The sequence below is a fragment of the Anser anser genome, assembly GCF_964211835.1.
Source record: "Anser anser genome assembly, chromosome: 8".
NCBI lineage: Eukaryota > Metazoa > Chordata > Aves > Anseriformes > Anatidae > Anser > Anser anser.
In genome coordinates this window covers 22,990,419-23,011,055 of record NC_139728.1, presented here as the reverse complement: position 1 = coordinate 23,011,055, position 20,637 = coordinate 22,990,419, and the positions used below count along the sequence as shown (strand labels likewise).

General features: G+C 47.1%; 1 protein-coding gene across 5 annotated transcripts in view; it reads right to left on the bottom strand.

Annotated features, from left to right (window-relative positions):
• Positions 1-20,637, bottom strand: part of RAD54L (RAD54 like) — a 23,454-nt gene extending 2,817 nt beyond the window's left edge. Inside the window, exons 1-19 of one of the 5 annotated variants that reach the window (XM_083845591.1) lie at positions 20,457-20,637; positions 19,865-20,373; positions 16,412-16,455; positions 15,652-15,732; positions 15,081-15,200; positions 14,345-14,405; positions 12,411-12,546; positions 11,562-11,631; positions 9,437-9,725; positions 8,793-8,917; positions 6,701-6,784; positions 6,444-6,594; positions 5,107-5,233; positions 2,973-3,047; positions 2,416-2,546; positions 2,198-2,308; positions 1,935-2,058; positions 1,538-1,616; positions 1,252-1,431 (exon numbers count right to left, since the gene is read on the bottom strand). In XM_083845591.1, the coding sequence (XP_083701717.1) occupies positions 1,252-1,431; positions 1,538-1,616; positions 1,935-2,058; positions 2,198-2,308; positions 2,416-2,546; positions 2,973-3,047; positions 5,107-5,233; positions 6,444-6,594; positions 6,701-6,784; positions 8,793-8,917; positions 9,437-9,725; positions 11,562-11,631; positions 12,411-12,546; positions 14,345-14,405; positions 15,081-15,200; positions 15,652-15,732; positions 16,412-16,455; positions 19,865-19,967 (2,091 nt within the window). In that variant the 5' untranslated portion in view covers positions 19,968-20,373; positions 20,457-20,637. Of the gene's footprint in view, positions 1-1,251; positions 1,432-1,537; positions 1,617-1,934; positions 2,059-2,197; positions 2,309-2,415; positions 2,547-2,972; positions 3,048-5,106; positions 5,234-6,443; positions 6,595-6,700; positions 6,785-8,792; positions 8,918-9,436; positions 9,726-11,561; positions 11,632-12,410; positions 12,547-14,344; positions 14,406-15,080; positions 15,201-15,651; positions 15,733-15,848; positions 15,961-16,168; positions 16,312-16,411; positions 16,456-19,864; positions 20,374-20,456 lie in introns of those variants that run through there. The other 4 variants (XM_083845592.1, XM_083845594.1, XM_083845595.1 and 1 more) reach the window with 4 other exon arrangements.

The following is a 20,637-nucleotide window of genomic DNA, read 5'->3' as shown; positions in this document are numbered from 1 at the left end:
TGCTCCCCAGTTCCTGCCCAGCCTAAAATTCCTGCAAGCAGCTTTCCTTTCCAGCACTTGCCCTTGTTAGCAGTTCATCACTAACACCCTTGCCAGAGGAGGCTCAGTAGTGCGGGAGTTAATAACAGCACTGTTTGGTAGAATCAGCTGGTAAACTACAAGACAAGACATTGGAGAGCCATGAAATCACTAGCATTGCTTGGCATTGCCTGCTTTGACTGGAGCACTCTCAGTCAGACGCTCCAGGGGCCAGACGACGAAAACCAAAAAGCAACAAGAGCTAGCCTTGGGTCAGAAGAGCATCAGCAGTGTTTGCTGATTCACCCACGCACAGATCAATCCCACGTTCTGTCTGGAGGGAGATGACTACTTCTAAAACAGATGTGCATAGAAGTCAGTATGTTACATTTTTGAAGCAAAAAATAAGAAGAAAAACGTCTGTTTTGCAATTAAATGTAATACAAAGGTGTGGAGGGGTTAAGTCAGATTTGCAGACGAGTTTGGTAATTCTAAAAGCAAAGGAGCTGCCTGCTTCCAGGTGCAACCAGGTCAGAGAAAAAGCGGAACAGCGTAAGGAAGAAAAGGGCAAAGAACATCTATTTTGTCAAAGTAAAATAACTATTCATCAAGGAACACAAGTTTACAAAAAAGGTCATCCTGAACAAGATGAAGTAAAGGTGAACTGAGAGGTGAAGGTGAACAAGGGCATAGAGAAGACATTTCTGAAGAGTAATCACTACCGATACTCCCACACGAACTGTTACGGTAGTGGCATGGAAACATTAGTCATCGTCATGCTTCTGCTTACAGAGCAGTTACCCCATGTAGTAACTGGTAGCCCCATTCCAAAAGCTGCTGTAGTTCTGTGAATGTAGTCACTTTTTATCAAGCACATTGATGCCCAGCTACAACAGGCTGCAGCCAGCTTGGTAAACAGCAACTTCAGCATCAGACAGCCCATGAAATTGAAGTCGTCAGATGCCTTAATGACTTCAAAAAAGCATTTAGCTGGAAAGCCTCAAGTGTTTCTATTTCTCAGAAGTCAGTCGTCATTAGAAATCAAGGCCTGCGGTAACGACCTTTCAGCTTGAGCGTTCATTGTTTTCCCCAGCAATTTATCTTAAGGACAAGAAGCAACCAAGTTCTGGTCTGACACAAAAGGGTTCTCTCCCTTCTGGTTCCAATCACACCAGCTGCAGTCCGGGCTGGCACTGAGAACCCCACGGGGAGGAGGCGAGAAAATTAACTCACTGAAAGCAGTCGATAGATGTAGCATGTCTTCTTCTGGCCATCCCGCCACACACGAGCCATGGCCTGTTCATCGTTAGCTGGATTCCAGTCTGGGTCAAACATAACCAGCCTGTTAGCCCCGATCAAATTCAAACCGCAGCCGCCTGCTTTGCTGCTTAGCATGAAGATGAACTCAGGGCTCTGGGGAGAAAGGGAGGCTTGGATTAAACGACAGAGGCAGCTACACTTTACTCACAGCTCTAAGAACTGGCAGGAGATCTGCCCACATCTGGCAGGTTCTACTTACTGAGGGGCTGTTAAATCGCTCCACAACCTTCGCTCTCTTTTTAATGGACATGGTGCCATCCAGCCGGACGTATAAATACCTAGAATATACGATGTTTACTACCATCTGACTGCTGTGACCTTTAGAGCATCCTACTTAGAAGACAAAAACCTTCCCCAAACTGCCTTGTAACAAGGGCCTAGGCTTTAGAAGCTTTTGCATCGGGCCAGAGCTTTTCTGCTGAGTGACCCCAGTAGCCAGAGCCCAAGCCACGTTAATTCCAATTCAGGAACATCTGAGGTACATGACAGGTCAAAAGTTCCTGCTGACAGAAGCTATAAAAATAGGCAGTTTCTTTTACAGTGTAGGCTGCAAGTACAATCTTGCAGGATTAGACAAATGAAGCCCAAAGACAAACCTTCTGTTCCTGCAGAGCTTTTCAAATAGGTCCAGTGTCTGAGTGTAGTTAGACACTAAAACCACCTTGTCATTACTGGTGCTTTTTGTAACAGCAAGGATGTAGTCCAAAACCAGCATCTTTCCTGGATAAAAAAGAAAGAAGAAAGCAAGCTAGAAAAGAAGTTCCCAAATTCCTGACCTTGGAGGGTCACTTAATAGGACACTACGCTCCTCATGGTTGCGTGTTAGTCAGCACATTTGTACCATTAAGCTCCACAGTACCTGAAAGCTGGGGCTCCACAGATTTGGTGCTGTAGCCAGCAGGGAACAAATCCAAGGCTCCCATAAATCCTTCTTCTTCTTCCACGCACTTATCATAAATAAGGGCAGGGTCTAGAGGACAAACAGAGCTCAGAGTCTGTGGAATGCACAACAGAGACCCAAAAAAACACCAGTGTAAAAAAAAAAAAAAAGCCCATTACACCAGTGGAAGAACTCACGATTGCAGAGTTTCTTTAGGGAAGTGATAGAAGAGAGAGATGACACGTTGATCTTGCCCTCCTTCAGCTCCTCCACTGGCTTGGCTTGCTTCAGGAAGTTCTTGTAAAGCTCAGCCTGCAGAGGTGTCAGCCTGAAACAGAGTAAGAGCCCTGCAGTCACCCTGCCCCCAAACCAACACCTCTCCTCCTCCATCTACACAGTGGCTTCATTTTAGCTCTAGTACCCATTTTTAGCTACAGCCCAGACAGCCTAGAACTGCCTCCAATACTGGTGGTGGATTGCTGATCTCTCTGCCCAGAGCTGAGAAAGAAACTCACAGATACTCGGCATAGCCCAGGACTCTGCTCCACACAGCTGCCCAAAGCATGCCAGTCACCTGGCAAAACCCCCAGCTGTGGGTTGTCTATCCCTGCTTCAGCAGGCAAAGCAACATATTGCAATCTTATTCCTAGAGGGAAGCAGTCACCACAAGCATAGACGTCACGGCTTTTTGCAGCTTTTTAGTCCTTTCTGTTGCTCCCCCACTCTCCCAGGCAGGGCATAAGCTTTCCAGTACCTGCAGCAGACCACCTGCTCTATCTTCACTGGCAGGTATTTGGAGAGAATGTCCGAAGTCCTTCGGATTAAACACCTGCAAAGACGAAAACAAAGATCAGATGCTTGAATGACAACAAAACCCTGTTTTATCAGTATCATTCCTCGTGAGCTCAACACAAAGCTTTGACATCTTATCTCTAAAAGTCTGTGACAATCCAACACATGGCAGAAGCTGGACACCCACCACCCGCTAAGCGGCTTCATCAGCCCATGCTACAGAAGCCAGGACAGCCTGCTACCTCTGTGAGGCTCCCAGCTCCTGTTCGTGAGATTTGGAGGGATCAGGCATAATCACACCTAACAAAGCCCAGTCCCTTAGCAGAGAAGTTCAGCTCTTCCTCAAACTACCAACAGCATTATCAACTTGCATGACAGCAGACCAGTGGCATGGACAGCAAACAGGGAAAGGATTTAACCACCACACACAATGGACAGAGCCCAAAGCAGTCAGCTCCTCTGGTAACTCAGTAGCCATCCTCAGCCAAGGTGGGTTCGTTGTCTGGCCCACGACGTGAGCTCACAGCATATCCTTTAGGGCTCTGGAAATGCCCCATGAATAGTTCTACCATACTTCAGAAAAGATGGGATGGACTAGAAAAAGTGCTGAACTGAACAACCAGAATTTAAAAAAAAAGTGCAGAAACCCAGTTCTGCCAGGAAATATCAAAAATATGATGTTACAAAATCCACAGAAGCAAAGACAGCAGGGATGTATCACAGCTCTAATATCTGTCAAAGGCTGTTAAAGAAAAGAATAATCTGGTCTCCAAACCCATAATCAGTAGGATGAAAAGTCACAGGCTTAAACTGCACTTAGAAAGATTTAGGTTACACATTAAGAGCATTTTCTAACTGCAAAGACAGTGATGCCCCGGAAAAAATGTCCTGAGCAATTTGTGAGGTCTCTAGTGCTGAGTGGAAATTAAGTTATGGGATGCTTTAGGTCCAACACCCTCTGCCTTGGTACAGCCAGATGGATTAGAAGCCTTCTCCAGGGCATTCCAGCCTATGATTCCACGTACCTTTGGATCACTGCGACATTTGTAAATCCAACCGATTCACCTGTTATTGCCCATGCATTTCATTTTCCCCATTTGTATATTATGATTGTTGCACAATAAAGGAAAGGACACAGACCTCACCACAGTCAGGCACAAGCATTCCGGAACACACTTTTACATCCCTTTTGGATCAACTAAAGAAATAATGCACCTCAAGAAAGAATAAGCTCTTCTCCTAGCCTTTTCTTTCTCTCAGTCTTCTGCAAGCTGACCTGAGTCAAGGCCACGGCTGTCTCTATAGAGAGGATATACTGTGTGAAATTCAATTTACCATGGCTGTGAGCTGCTAGACTGTATTTGTGATGGTTGCAAAAGCTAAGATTAAGAAAGAAAAAACAATGATGATAGTACTGCTAAGAATTCAGAAGAGCATCTAGTAAGAGTTATTAGGGGGTAAGTGATTGCCAGCAGATGTGGAGACACTGCTTGTATTCATCAACATAAAATAAACCAGATTTAAGCACATACTAAAAGTCAGAGAAATAAGACGGCATTTTGCTTGACAGAGGTCCTACCTAGGGATCAAAAGTCACATCTCTGATGCTAGCATACTAATCCCATCTACAGAGCAAACAGCTGTGAAAGCATGAGCTGGACTATTCTGTGACTTGGGCATCACCAGCAAGCTAAGCAACACCCCTCATACTCTGTCTGCTACTCATAGCTGGGTCAGATGGATCTGCAGTCGGACCCCATCTACGCTGTAGTTACATTAATGCAAATAAAAGGATGCTACCTGACTGTTCAGACACCAAGAGAAAACTGAAACGTAAGAGCCAAATCCCGAGTCAGTATCTGAGTACATCTGCTTGGGGGTGACTGCAGCTGACTGTGCCATTTCAATGTGCTACTTTTCAGACTAAAGCTACACGTCACGTAGATTTCTTAGGCAATAAACACTTGCACAATCACTTACTGAATAGACTTAACTGGCAAGGGAATTTGTTACAGCTACAACTTTAATTTGGGAACGTATCGATGCACCAAGGGTTTATGCAAAAGCTCTGCAAAGAGAAGAGGGATGAAGTTCACCTGTTCACAATGCTGATCAGCTCCTTAAGCCTCTCTTCTCCTTTTTGTCGCTCAGCATCACTCGCATCTGCATCTCTGCCTTTCAAGATGGGTAATTCAAAATGTCTTTTAAATTCCTGTGCAGTCCCTGCACAAACAGAGATGAAAAGGTGACAACTCCTACCAAATAACCTTTGATCAGTACCCCCACAGCCCCACTTATCATACCATAAGCATGTGGCCCAGCAGATAAAACAAACTCTTGCCCCATCAGCGCAATTTGGTTTTTGTTCTGTCCGGGAAAGATTCAAACAAGGCAGGCAAATCTGTACAACAGCAGATTATTTTCTATTGTAACAACGCTGCACTGCCAAAGCTAATGCAAGTTTAGTTAAACCCAGGTCCCATGAGGCACATACTGATTTGCTCACATTCCAGCTACAGTTTTACTCCCAGAGTTTGTCCTTGCAAACACCAGTGCAGACATTACGTGTCTGTTCCAAAATTATTTGCAATCAGTTCCTTGCTACTGCTCACAGGCTGAAAGAGGGAAAGTGACCACTGCACACATATAACTCTGATAGCACTACTTAGAGTGTTAACCTCATCTCAGAGAGAAAGTGCAAGTACAGGGAGACTAGTTTTGCCTAAAGCACAAGTCAAGGGACAAAAAAACATGTACAAAAAAATAAAAAAATGAAGCACGTGGAAATAACATCTGCCACAACATACACCGTATCACCATGCTCCAGCCACTTCAAACTCCTACACCAGATAGGTACAGAGACAGCGGAAGGAAGCTGTCTTCCAGGCCACCTCTGTACTCGATGCAAAGAGCATGTCACGTCAAACCCTGCTCTGGACAGAGCCTCTCCCACAAAGGCATCGTTCCTGGCCTAGATTGCTATTTTGCTATAGCCTTTGAGTCTTGTGGGGAGTATCGTTACAAGCTGGCTCTTCCAGCTCAGCCACTCCTGCAGTATCTCCAAACACTTATTATCATAGAAACTCCTAGCCTAAGTGGACACTTTGGCTGACCAGTATAGCTACGTAAGATCAGCCATGTAGTACTCACGGTCACATATCATCTTACCTTAATAATTAATAAACCCTCTAAAACTGTCTGATTCAAATACTTTAAACTGAAACAGAGCTCTAATCATGACATAATCTTGCCTCTAGACAAGAGGATCTTGACCTAGACTTTTCTAGACTCAAACTGAAGGAGAATTAAGTCTCCAATCTGCATGTGACCTTTCCTCTCACCAATGTCTTGCTTGCTGCTCTCACCGGTAATCAGGGGAGGCCTTGCCAGCAACTTCCCCCTTCCTCATGTCTCACACATTTTTATTTCTTACCTAGGATGCCGGAATTGACAAAATGCACCAGGCTGAAATATTCAAGCAAGTCATTCTGAATGGGGGTGCCTGAGATGAGGACTCGCCGAGGTGTATTTAAGCTGTTGAGAGCCTGGTATGTTTGGTTTTCAGAGTTCTTCAGTCTGTGGCCCTTTGAAAAAGAGAACACAAATGCAACTGATAAATCTAGTGGTCGTGATGGGAAGCAGCTTGGAGACCCTTATCAGGACTGACACGTCATGTTTGTCACAATCTACCTCAGCTTTTCCCGTTCCTGGTAGTACAGTAAGTGTTTTACGTGTATTCAGCTGCTGTGACACACATCTTTTAGAAGGAAGAACCTGTCGGGAAATCTGAAGTCACTGTGATGAAACACGGCATTTCCATTACAATATTCCCAGACTAGCGACATCTGAGTCACCCCCAGGCAAGACAGCCTGCCATGCCAATGCTGACACTCGTGAGCTCCAAGAACTGTTTCCCAATCAAAGCCAAGAACGCTTTCAGTTACCAACATCAGGCACCGAACTCTTGGCCTTGCATCGTCCAAGGTCAAGATCATCAAGTCATTCATACCACCTATACTCAGAACTGCCAGGCCATTGCACGCTAATAAAAGAGGTTCTGCATCAACAGATAGTAATCCAAATACAGGCCCATTTCCTGATCTAAAAAGGGGATGAGGTGGAAAACAAATTGCTCTACATCAGTGTTTCGCAGCATGTGTTCCATGGCCACTTACGGCCTGGAAGAACTGGAAGGAGAAATGAAAAATGACTTTCATGAAAAAGAAAAGAAAGGCTTAAGAAAGAAAACAAATCCACAAATACATGAGAAAATTAAAAAAAAACACAACAACACAGGAGTGGAACAAATCAAAGCAAGAGAAGAACATTTGAAGTCTGCTTCATTTTCCACAAACTGTTACATTGACACTGTATGTACACACTTGGGACTACTGACGCCTCTGATTCCCAAAGGATGACAAACAAAGCCCCCTAAAGTGCTGCAAAACCCTACGAGACAGCTAGGAAAAGCAGTTCTATTAGCATCTGAGTGTCTTGATGTAGGACAAAGCCTAGGTGGAGAGATGCTTGTTACAGGAGCCAGATTACTTCAGAGACAAGTATTTATTGGGAACACAGGCAAGATGCAGAGCCAAGGACCTGAATTCCCAGCAACCCAGCTGCTGGCCTGCCCTAGGGGCATGGAGAGGTGGAGGCAGTCAGAATCAGTGCCTAGAAGGCAGATGCAAGTTATCTTAGTCCTGGGGACGCTCTTTACATTTGTCTCAGCAGTTTCAGCACATACAGAAGCAAACCACCAGGTGGCACCACTTTTTAACAAATCTCTAACAGGCCACAGAGAGAAGACAGAGTTGGCTGAGGGCCCCAGCTTTATCATTTCAGGGAGGCGGAGGGCATTTGCTTTTTTTCAGAATCTCTTTGCCCCTCACTAACTGTAAGCATAAATACGTAAGGAGAGAGGAAAAAGCAACTCAGTTTCAGCCATGTGAAAACGCAGCTTGAAAGCTCAAGCCTGGCAAAGCTAGAGCCAGCAGGCAGCAAGCAGGGAGTCAAGCGAGGTCTGCTTGTTCTTGAACAAGCAGCACCTGAGGTACCCTCCCAGCCCAGATCTCCTCCCTCTGCTGCAAGCAGTAGGCTCCACAGATGAGAAGAGAGTCCTGCCATGGGGGAATCCTTCAAACTCCTTAACAAACACAGAAACAAATCTTCTGAGCTTGTGACTCCAAAGAGCAGGCCACTCCCCTACTTCCTCTGTGCCAAGAGAACAGATACCTTGGGAAACAGGACTGCTGGTTATCTGGCTCTCCTGAGGTCCTGACCCTAACTCCATGAACTGTCCGTTGTCCCCTGGAGAAGCACAACAGCACCTTATTACCCCGTCCTCAGCAGGATTCAGGCCTGGACAAAGAGCCTTAGAATATGGAGATTTGGAACATTACAGCTAGAGCAGCAAAGCAGCCTAGCAGTCAGGGAGTAGGGAAAAGGGTGAATAAAACCTGGGTTCAACAACTGACTTGATGCACTGCCCTCAGCTTCCAACAAAAAGGGACCATGACAGGTACCTTCCTCCACATCACAACTTGAGACCGCCAGACAATGGGCTGAGAGCAGCCAATACAACACACAAATGCATGGTGAAATCATTTAAGGCTTGGAGAGACCTCAGGACTCTCCAGCCCAGCCTCTTGCTCAAAACAGAGCCAAGTTAAAAATTAGTGGAGAGAACATAAGGCTCAATCACCTCCCACCTTTTAAGAAGCAAGATTTGTCCTGATCTCAAGAAAACATCAGGGATGTATTCTCCTTAGAAATTCCCCCATACCTCATCACATATGACCAGCCCAACACTGCCCTTCTGTAGTGCCTCAGCGTGAAGTCGGAAGGTCTCATAGGAGATGATCAGGATGGGTGAAGGCACTCGCACACCACGCTGGTTCATAAAGCCAACTGTGGATGGAAAGGGGGAAAAGGAGAAAGAAGGATGAAAAGAGTAATAGTAAAAGGGTCCAAACTGTGCAATCAAAATCAATCCTTTTGCACTAAAAAAAAAAAAAAGAGGAAAACCTTTTTGTTTGTTTCAATGCTGCTGGGCTCTGACAAAGAGCTGGTTCCTCTGTAGGCACCCTTTCCACCCACATATAGCAATGACACTTTCCCCATAACTGCTCCCATTTCCATCCCCCTCCCACCTCTGCCCAGTCCTGTCCTAGCTTCTGCCTGGAGCAAAGACGGCACACAGGGACTGCCCTGTCTTAATCACACAACTGGACTTGGGTTATTCCAAAAGAGCAAGCATTATCAAACAGGCAGTGACCCGATCTAAACATGTTAGAAGGAAATTTTCATCAGTTTCCAGTGCTCTAATGACAGCTCACAGATGCTCACATCAGCTGCTGTATAGGCTTCTTCCAACACAAGATTTTGACCTACGTCAACCGACCGCACCATTCGCAAACATTTCTGTACCTAGCTTACGGTCAATCTCTTCTTTGGAGCCTCCGTCAATGGCCAGTGGCTGGATCCTTCCCCCCAGCCATTTCTCTACTTCATTGTACCAGTTTCTCACCAGGCTGGAGGGAGACACCACCATGGCCTTCTCAATTTCAGGCTTGCAGTCTGGACTTTGCCGGAGAAGCGTCCACATGAGAGTGATGCACTGCAGGGTTTTGCCCAGCCCCATCTCGTCTGCCATGATACAGCCATGACTCCCGGGGATCCGCCGGCTCGTCACGCACTCCCAGAGGAATTTCACTCCCTGCCAAGAAATTGTTCTGTTAGAGCAGGATGGGGACATCCACAGAATGACAACTTCATTACAGCTTTATTACTGCATTGCACAGGACTGATATTACAACAAACAACATATCCGTGTAGCACGTCCCAAGGGATGTGCAGCATTCTAATGAGAGAGGGAAATCACCCAAGACACAGCTAAAATTCAGCCCCACCTAGTTTGAGAAAACATTACTGGTGCTGACAATTCGTAACATGTACACAATTTCACTATGTTTTAACTCTACAGTTATAACTAGCTCCCTGACTTGAATTCCCCAACATTTCTACCCTTGGCCAGGCTAGTTAGACCCAGGCCATCAGCTAACATGCATCAATCAATGCAAATATATGTTAAGCATCTTAACAACACCCAATGGACTGCCCAGTCTTGTCTCTACTCCCTGATTAACTCAGAATACCCTCAGCAGCCCTCATGCCTTCTGCCTAGAAGCACAGAACCACTATGACTCACTCACCTGGGGACTCAAAGTCCAAAGCAGATTTAGCTTCAGAGAAGGAACAGAGCTGAGGTTATAGCTCATGTCACGTGGTGGAAGAGCTCAGCCCGTTTGTTAGGCTTTGACACATCACCAGGACAGGATAAAAGGGGAAGAAAAAAAAGACTCTGCAAAGTGTTCTATCATGTGACGATAGAGAGTCAAAGAAAACCTGGGGCATTGTCCTGGCTATCAGCCGAGCAGGGAGTGACAGAAGACTTGAACACACCTCTACAAATTCCCGCCTGTACATTCCACTGTACAGGACCAGAAGATAGACCACTTGCACTTCCAAGCCATTTCCTTTCTTTCTTAGGCTCTTAAAAGCATGTTAATGAAGTTTATTAAATAATTGTTCAACTGGTTCAAACGCACTACAGACCAAAAAAAAAAAGGAAAAAAATTGGCTGGGGAACCAGCTCAGTAACCTCCCAGCAACCAGGCAAACTACATGACAAGGAGCAAAGCTGCACCACAGGCTGGGAGCATCAGCTGAAAAAGCAGCGCAGGAATCTCAGCAGGCAACGACTGATCAGTCAGACTAGAACAGAGACTGCTTTTTGAGCAGCTGTCAAAAAACAGACAATGCGCTCAGGATACCAACATAACTATCCTTACCTGACAAAAATGCCAGCAGGCAGGATCTTACCCAGAACAGAGTGCCTCCAGCTATATAGCCGAAGGCCAGCATTATGATGGGTCATGGGTTCAGCACCAACTCTGAGATAAAAGAACAAACCAGGAGCAGCCTACAGCGCTCTCAGAGCCATCTGAAGATCTCCCATGCAGGGAAACAACAGGCTTGACCTGCTTAGCCCGAAGATCAGCAATAACAGCTTCCACCAGTGCTGCCTCTAGGCTTAAATGATATTATACTGCATCCATGATGAATCTCAAACTCTGCAGATATCTACACTAGGTATTTGGGGATTAGTACCCACTGCTTCAATATTGTGATGTTCCACATTTTATGACATAATGTTTTTAAGTGCTCTCCACCTATAAATTCCAAGTCTCCCTAGGTCACTGATGGTTCACAACCACAAAGGACACACAGGACTGTTGTAACACTCCCAGACCACCCTCTTGCTTAATGCAGGACAGAATATTTACACCATACAGGCCTCTACGATGATGGTTAAAACAAATGTTTCACTTTGTTTTTGCAACAGACCAGAGTCTGTTTTCCCAGGCTGCTAGTTTGTGAGGGCTGTGCAGACCTCACAGTTGGTGAGCAACAATTACAGCAGAGGGACTACAGCTTTCTGAAATGCACCAAGTCCTCCAGCCCTGCTCTCACATCTTGGTTGAAGACTTACTTCTCTCTGATGAGGCCGTAAAACACGGCTGAGGACAGGATCCACCACGACATGGACAGGTACTTTGTCCCTGCAGGAGAGTCAAGAAAGATGACAGTATGATTAATGCACTCAGCACAGCATTAGGTTTTGTTTTTTTCTTTAAATCTCAATGCTATTCTGAGGACTCCTCAGTGGCATAAAGGAAGCAACTACCAATAAAAGTGAAAAAAGGATGAATTCAGTTCTGAGAACAGAGTTACACAGGCCTAATCTACTATCTAGTGTCAGTGCCCTAGAACAAGGGCAGAACATTATTCAGAAAGGCATTTAAAAGTCATTATTATTTTCCTTGTCTCAATAAGAACACTGTAATTGCATTACTGGAGAGACCGAATCAAGGAACATCCCCTTCTGTCTATGACTATCTAGCTGACAGCCCTTTTAAAGTTACAATGGCACAGAAGGAACTATGTCAGAATAAAAACCATTAGGCAGCCTAACATTCGACTGTCAGTCATCTCCCTCTTGCTGTCCCTATACACTGATGTTTCCTGAGCCATAAGATTTTCTAAACAGCTTCTACATGTGTGCATCCTCATTCCCTGCAACAGGTTTTAATTTTTGATGAGCGGGAGATCACAGCGGGAGATCACAGCGGGAGGCTGTGGAAGAAGGCAAACAATCTGGCATGGGCATATGCCTTCCTTTGACTGTTGCCATACCTGAAGCAACTCGGAGGCAGAATACTTGGAACCCAGCTTTCCTCGATGTCCAGACCCCAGCTCAGACAAAAACAGGAAGAAAGCACACAAACCTACACGTACAAGGAGGTCAGAGCTGAAGCATTTGCACCAGGTGATGACTCACTTGTCTATTTTCAGCTGTTCGTGGGCACTCAGCAGTGGGGGCTCATACAGAACCAGAGCTCCTTCCTCAAAAGGGTCATGGAGAGGACTCCTCAGCCCTGCCCGCTTGATACCCAGCGCCCGCAAGCCCGTTGGCCCTGAAAGCAAACACAGTCACAAGTCAAAGAACAACTTCCAGAAGAAAGCAGAGCCTTGCAGAAGCATCTGATTAAATTTAGAAATGGTGAATTAACTGGGTGCAGTGCTGAAGTGGAGAAGACAACTGTTGCAGACAGCAAATCTACGGAGGGCACTTGTTTGGCAGCGCTCTGCCGGCACACAGTGGGTAGTTCTGCCACAGGGAAGAAGGAGCAGAGGCAAAGATGGAGCAGCGGCACTGCCCGTGCTGGGTGCACCAAAGTGGGAGCAGCTGGGTGCAGCAGATGCCAGCTATGCTGGCACACAATAGGACACGCTAACTTGCAAGGTGACTGATGTTGTCACACCAGATCGGAGCCACAAACAGGCACAATGCTTCCCTTCGGGCACCACAGACACTCCTAGTACTCAAAGGTGGCTGTTTCACTTTTTTGAAAGACAAGCAGGATTCAAGGAATTCAAGGAATTCCAGAATTCAAGCTTCAGCAGCTCAAAAAATACATTTCCATGTACCTTGTATGTACTGGGACAGAGCCTCTTTTTGGATCATCTAATCCAGGCTCAGCAAGAGCTTTATCTTTTGCACAATGTCAAGAAGAAACCTCTAGACATTAAGAAGTTCTACAGTGTTATAGTTAGAACCATACTGCCGTTACATAGTCTAGGGTATTATTTTTCTCTCTGCTGAGCAATAGCAGATGTTTGGCATTGCAGCAAATCTCTCAGAAAAGTAAAAAAAATAATAAAAAAATAGGAGGAGTCCATTTTCCTAGTGTTATATTTTGATTGTACCATTTTGGAATTGAGATTACCATAGAAAGAACACAGACAAATCACTTCTCCTGTCAAAATTCAGCTCAAAGACATCTGAGTCCTAGGAGACAACTATGCTCCCAGGATTGATTTTGCTTTGGAAAGAATCAAGCGGGGTCAATTCCCCTACTGCTTGCAAAATCAGAGTGTATCACAAGTCGAGACAACGATGCCTCCACATCAAGAAAGAGTAAAGGAAAGAATCTCACCTCCCAGTTAAGAGAGGAAGGTAATGGTCACAGAAATCAGCTTTTACAGTTATAGGTCCACTTCAGGCTCCTGATAATTCTGCTTTTCCTACAAGCTAAGAACTACGTCAAACAAACTCTTCCAGGGCCACTCATTTAATATGCAGCCTGGCTGAACATGCCTACAGACATATTTTAAAACTAATGTCTGAGTGAAACTGACTGACCCATCTTTCAATTTTTCAGCTGGATAGTGAAGGGAAAGAAGGGGTCAAGAAATGCCCCATTTGTTTCTGAGATCTTCCGTTCCCTGATTCAAAACCAGCTGAGGCTTTGAAGTTCAAAACTACCCTTGCTTTGAAGATCACCTTGAGACTCAGCATACCAAGCAAATTTGAAAGAACTGTCTTTTTCACCCTGGCCTTCTGTCTGTTCGTACCATCAGGGTATTGTTTAGGTGATAAATTTCCATGGCTTAGAATTCATCTTGCTTTTGTGTTTGTGATGTGGTGTACAACCTTCTGGCACTACATCAAATACATAACCATAAGAATACAAAATCCAGTTCTGAAATGCAGGATTATCCAAACTAAACACAAGTAAGAAATACGAAGACTTTGCTAAGACTGGTGTATTTTTCTTTTGGAGTTAAATCAGAATTTCTGGAACACATGCATCATTCCAAAAGAAAAAAAACACCCACACAATAATCCCCACAGATATATTTGACAGGCCAGAGCATTACCTGTTTTACTGGAGTCAGAGAACACAGAATCCTTAAACCTCCTCATCTTACCTTTATAATTTGGAATGGGGATTCTGAAGGGTTTGGATAAAATGCTGCGGATAAAAGCCTCCTAAGAATTCAGAAAGAAAACACGCTTCAGAAGTTTGAAATCAGAGATCGGTCAAGACAGCAAGCCCAAAACGTGTTTTGAGAACTCAGTTTTGCCAAGTGTTGAGAGTCCCTCTATTCAATCTTTTCAAGCTCCAACCCCAACTATTTTCAAAAATATCCAAAAGGAAGAAAGTAAAAGAACAGCACAACTTCTCCACCAGCACCTCCACTTTTCAAAGCTATTTTCCTTTGGGTTTTCCAACACATGAAACTGACTTTCATGACTCCATCCTCTTAAATCCACTGGCATTACTCACTTCTTTAAATCCTCCCTAACCTCAGTAATTCGGTCAGGCAATTTACCCCAGCAAAGGGGCTGAGTTGCACGAGTGGAAGCCCAGAGAGCACAGAGCAAGTAGACAGCACCCGCAACGTGTGTGTGGAAAGCCAGCCACATATCTCAGCACAGTCCTTTGCCCAGGCCCTACAGAACTCTTATTCAGGCTTTCCAATGTCAAAAGTACCCCCACCACACCTCCTTCAGCATGACATGACTGGAACAAGCAAAGGTCCCTCCTAAAAACCATGCAGGACTTGTAACACCACTGAGCGTTACATATAACCTGAGATTATATGGATCTATGGAACCACCCGGGCTCTCCATACGCAACCCAGCCGCTGTGGGCCCACTCACATGCTGACTGCTATCCAGGCAGCGGGGCCCGTTGGTCAGCTGAGCCAGGGGCTTACGGAAGGGCGACCTGTAGCATTCCCCGCTCTCTGTCTCGCTGCCAGCCTTCCGTCTCTTCTGATTCTGAAAAACAAAATCAAAACAAAACTCACGGCCGTCTGGCGAGGCCGGCAGACAGATGTGTCGCTGTCACGCTCGGTAGGCGCCCAACCACGCAGACATCCCACAGCTGGCTGCGCGCCTGAGCAGAGCCCATCATCACCACCCACCTCAGCTGCCAACGGGCAGCACCGGGGTCACTAAACCCTACAGCCAAGCTGCACGAAGGCTGCAACCCCCTCCTCATCACGAAAACAGCCCCCAGACCCCACAAAAGCCCCCCCCGGACCCCACAAATGCCGGCTTGTCCATACCAAGACCCACCCCACAGCCCCCCAAGGCTCCCCCACGAGCAGCAGGCGCCCCCCCGACTGAAATCCGCCCCAAATCCGCCCTGTTCCGCCACCTTCCCCTCACACAGCGGGGGAAGGAGACCCCTGGGGGGGGGGGGGGGGGGTTGTCGCCCCTCACTCACCGCCGGCGGGGCCGGGTGCCAGTCCTCCTCCTCGCCGCCCGCCTTCCTCTTGGCCAGCCGGCTGGGGGCCAGGCTCCTGCGCTGCAAGAGAGGGGCAGGGGGACGCAGACGGGGGGGATGCGGGCAGGGGGGCGAAGCGTGAGGAGGGCACCGGGGCTGGGGGGGCCGCGCTCCCCCGCCCCACACCCCCCACTCACCATCGCCTCACGGAGGGAGGGGAGGGGGCGGGGGGGGGGCGCGGAGCGTTGGGCGCGCGCCGTCCCCGAGGCGGGAAAAGCGCGGGCGCGCTGTGGCACCGCCCCCCCCCCCCCCCCGGCAGAGCGCTAGGCGCGGCCGAGCGAGCGCCGAGCTGCATCGAGCCGCTCGGCGTGCTGGGGGGGGGGGGCTGACAGACTGACAGACAGACTGACTGACAGACAGACTCGCCAAGGAGGCCTGGGAAGGGGCAGCTGCCCTCCCTTTATAACCCTAGTGATAAATAAACTGCCGATTCTGCACCGTTTCGTGTCTTACCTACCTACTTCCCCCCTTGGCCACACAGGAGACCCCAGGCTCCGTGAAATGAGCCGATTTTTGTTGTTGTTTTAAAGCGTAACAGCAAAAAGCCAAGCTTGCTCTGTAATCCAGTTGATCGGGTTGCTGTCAGCAGTGGACAGGGCCACCACCTCCCTGTGCAGGAAATCCCACCTGTGGCCAGGCAGGGAGCGAAACGTGGCCTTCAGGGCAGTCTAGCAAATAAACATTTCAATAGGCAACGCACCACCAGCATAGCTCTTAGAAGAAGTTTGTCTTTCCTTCCTCCTCCTAGGATGAAAAGGAAAAGAGGAGAGAAGGATGATTTCCCATTTATTGATTGTTTCACTGGTAAAGTCGAGAAATAAATGCAAAAACTTCAGTCACAGTTGCACAGCTGACCTTAAATATCAAGAAACACAAGAAGCCCCTTTGGCAGTATCCCCACTTCACATTACCTAATAAACTGAATAGAAAAATAGTAAATATCTACATTAATACATTTATGCACCCTCAAAGCATAGATCATAAAGCAAAGCAGATACAAAACAAAGCTAAATTCTTGCAGCTTCAGGACATCTGAGGTGGAAGAGGGCAAGGACTGCCTGCAGCCATTTACACCAGCTGAAGATCTTGTACCTTGACTTAAAAGAAAAGGCCGGAAAAAAAAATCAAAACCATTTGTCAGTATTTTATTCCAGAAGTGCTTTCAGAGCTCAGTGACAAATGTTAGATGTTGCAATTATTGTTTCGCTGGGCAGAGAGTGGTTCTATAGGAAGCTAATTGGCTATTTTTCCTGGCATGAATAATATTCACATTAATCGCCTTCCTCACCATGGCTTAGAGAGCAATTCTGCCTTGTGCTTTTTGCCTGCTATGGGAACAGACACACTTTCTGGCCTAGGCAGGCTGGATCAATAATAAGAGGAAGGGGAGGCAAAATGCTCTTGCCTGCTCTGTGTAGAGAACTGCTACAGCAGCAAGAAAGGTCTCAGCCGTCTTACATCCAACACTGAACAGCTGAGTCCTACGACAGCTTTTCTCTGCTAATCATTCATGGAAAGATCCAGAGGGAAATCTGTGGAGATGCTACCATCTGAGCACAGTGGTGGGCTCGCTTATAAGGGAGCCACACCACAAGCCTGGAGCAAGGTGGGCAGGTGTGTGGGACAACCCCTTAAGATGGGTACAAACACGCTGGGAAGTGTTCCCAAACCTAAAGATCCTAAGAGATACAGCAGAAAGAAGGGGGTTTTGTTTTGTCTTCCCATCCTGAGGGAAGACTGAAGGACTTGCCAAGGCGACACAAGCTGTCAGTGACGAGGTCAGCAGTAGTGCTTCCTGGTGCTGTGGAGCCCAGCTCAGACACCACTCTGCGCTCTCTTCTCCACTCTTCTCTCCAAACTATCACCTTCAGGCGGAGCTTAAGTCATCCTTTCTTCTCCCTGCCTAATTACACAATTTACTCCTTCTCTGGTTGTAATCAGGTCCCATTTATACAGCCCTGAGAGATCACAGGATAATCACCAGGGGGAATAACCCCGTGATTTCCCTTGCTGCCTCTGCAGAATGCTGAGTCCCTCCAGTGACAGGGGAGGATGCCAAACACCTTCCTCAGGGACTCTGCAGGATTAGCCTGGTGTCCCTCTTCTCCCTCCTGGTCCCTATCCCACCCAGTCCCAGGTGGATGCAGTGACTCTCCAATGATTCCCCCAGCTTTTGGGATCTTCCTTCTTTAATTCTGCACACACATATTTTTTTTATTTTTTTTATTTTTTTTTTTCCTGAGGCTCCTTCATTTTGCTCTGGAGTTGAGAAATGCCTTGCAGGAATCAGGGTCTCATATTTTTTCTCAGCTCTTTGCAGGCACCAGGTAACGAGGACAGGTCCTCCCCAAGAGAGCTGACAGCCTCCGCTGCCCTCAGGAGAGCTTGTGAACCCAGGGGCAGACCAAGAACAGCATGAAGGAGAGGTAACGTGACAAAATGTCTGCTGATGGAAGCAAGCCTCAGACCTCATCTAACAGCTTCAGCCATACTGCAACAACAACAACAACAAAAAAAAACAGAGGCAAAAACCTGTAATCATGCTAAGGAGAGCAGAGCTGTAGCTTTAGCAAAATTAAACAGTGCCATGTGGATCTTCTTCGGTGAAGCTCTGAAGGGACCAGGGCTGCAGGATCAGCACCCTAGCCCACCAGTATAGCTTGGACATACTCAGCCAAGAAAGTAATTAGAAAGTAATTAAATATCCCCAGTTAATTCCTGAACAAACCACAAGAGGGAAACTGAGTACGGTCATACCAAGTTGCTGTCAGCCGGCGTTGTAATCCCATTTCATCACTGTCGGAGACAGCTCAAATGCCCTTCCACCAAAGCCACTTACTGAGAGAGAGGAAACATTAAGTGCTTTAAAAATATTCACTTCAGGGAGAGAAAAATCCTGTTCCTTTCCTGAGGTCGGATGCCGCTCACCATGGAGCCGGGCTGCACGCTGAGCGCCGGATGGAGGCGGCGGTTCAGCAGCAAGGGCCCAGCGCTGCAGCCACTTTTGGCATGTTTGCATGAATATCACCCAAAAGAAAACTGAATCACGAGCCCAGATTGGTTCAAGCTGGGTGGCTGGCATGGTTCACACCTCGGCTGTCTGCCTGCTGAGCTGCCCCAGCGATGAGCACTGGGCTGGGGCTACACCCGCAGTGCAGCACCCATTGTACAGGTGGGAACAGCCAAAGCAGGTCCCTGGTGCCCCCCAGCCTGGGGGCACAGCTGTGCAGCTGCTGCCTGCTTCGACCTCGAAGCCCTTTGCCACCACATACGAGATTTCATGGTGTCTTTCGATTCATTTATGACTGCTGTCCTTTTGGCCCAAGTGGTACCTAATCCTTATTACTGCTAGAGGAGAAAAAAATAAATCTCTGCTAATCTCGTTTATTTACAAAAAAAAAAAAAAAAAAAAAGACCCACAAAATCCTATTTCCTTAAAGCGGCAAAGGCAGAAGGAGCAGGGAGATCTGGGGCTGAGAAATCTCCACGGGCACTTCTCTAGTGAGCTCTGAGCCCCAGAAACGCTGCACTCCCCACTGCCATGGGTCTGGGGCTTCCCTCTCCAAATCCCTCCTGGCCCCTGTGGTGGAAAGCAAGCCGACCACCCCTCCATCGTGCTGAGCCACGTGCCGTGGCAGGGGAGCCATGAGGTGGAGAGGGAGCCAGGTGGCCTCCAGGAAAGGCAGCAACCTCCTCCAGGGAGGAGGGCCTGGGGCAAAGCCCTGGGCTTTCTCCTTGCACTTTGTTGCTGCATCCAGCACTGCTCACAGCTCTGTCCCTAATTTGACACAAAGCAGCTGATTCCCTTGCAGGCTCATGGTGCTGGCTGAAGAGTGGAAGCAGAGGTGCACCCTCCGACCTGGCTTAGCATCACTCACAAAGCAAAAGACCCCCTCAGAGCCCCCAGGACATCGCTCCACTCCACAGGACTGCTTTCAGGAACCAACCCTTCATTCACAAGGAAGGCTGTCCCCACCAGGGACTTCGCCCCGCATCACTTTTGCTTCAAGGTTGTTTTTTTTCCCAAAAAAAATATTTTTAAGTGCGCACAAATCTGACTCAGGTTTTGAATCAGCTCAAAACATTTCATTTGATGCAAAGCAAAGTGTTGTATTTTGTTTACAAGCTAATTAGCCAGTCTTATCTCCCTCACCTTTATAAGCACAGGCAAGCCAACAGCACAACCTGCAAATGTTAAAAAGGCTGGGTTTAGGAAACATCATACTCAAGCTGTGTTGGCACTTCCAAAAACACATCCCTCAATTCTCAAAAGGAAGAGGGAAGCTGAAATGACTTCCCAAATTCAGCTTGATTTTGCAAATTGGCTTAGCCCTGCTGAAGGTCCCTTTTTGCAAGAAATTTACAATCAGTTGCAATTTTCCTTGCCAAGCTCAGACACTTACAGAGCACTCAGAGAGCTGCAGAACAAATCCAAGGACAAATCTCAGCTTTACGAACCAGTCCCTGGTCGCATTGGGTCCCCTGTGACCCCCCCCCATCACCACCACCAGAGTTCTTTGGGGCTGTGTTCAGGATGCTGCCCGCAGGTACAAATGCACCTCTAAGTGAGTCCCAGCGCAGGACCAGGACTGAAACGAGTAGGGTTGCAACCATCTTCACATAACAGCTTCTACCTCCAACACATCACCACAAGTGTGAAAGCTGAAAGACAGAATACACATAAATGTATAATATATATATATATACATGCTTACTTTCTAAGTAGTTAATCTACCGGGTTTTACCGGACAGACAGAGCTTCATATTGCTCAGCCAGGTGCTCCAGAGCTGAGAAGGGAAGTGCCACCCCCAGCCACATGTCACTGCTTTCCCCAGCTGCTGTGCCTTGGCGTGGAGGAGCCCTTCCTCTGGCAGGAGGCAAAACATTATCCTCTCTGCCCCCTTATTAAATCTCAAACAGAATTA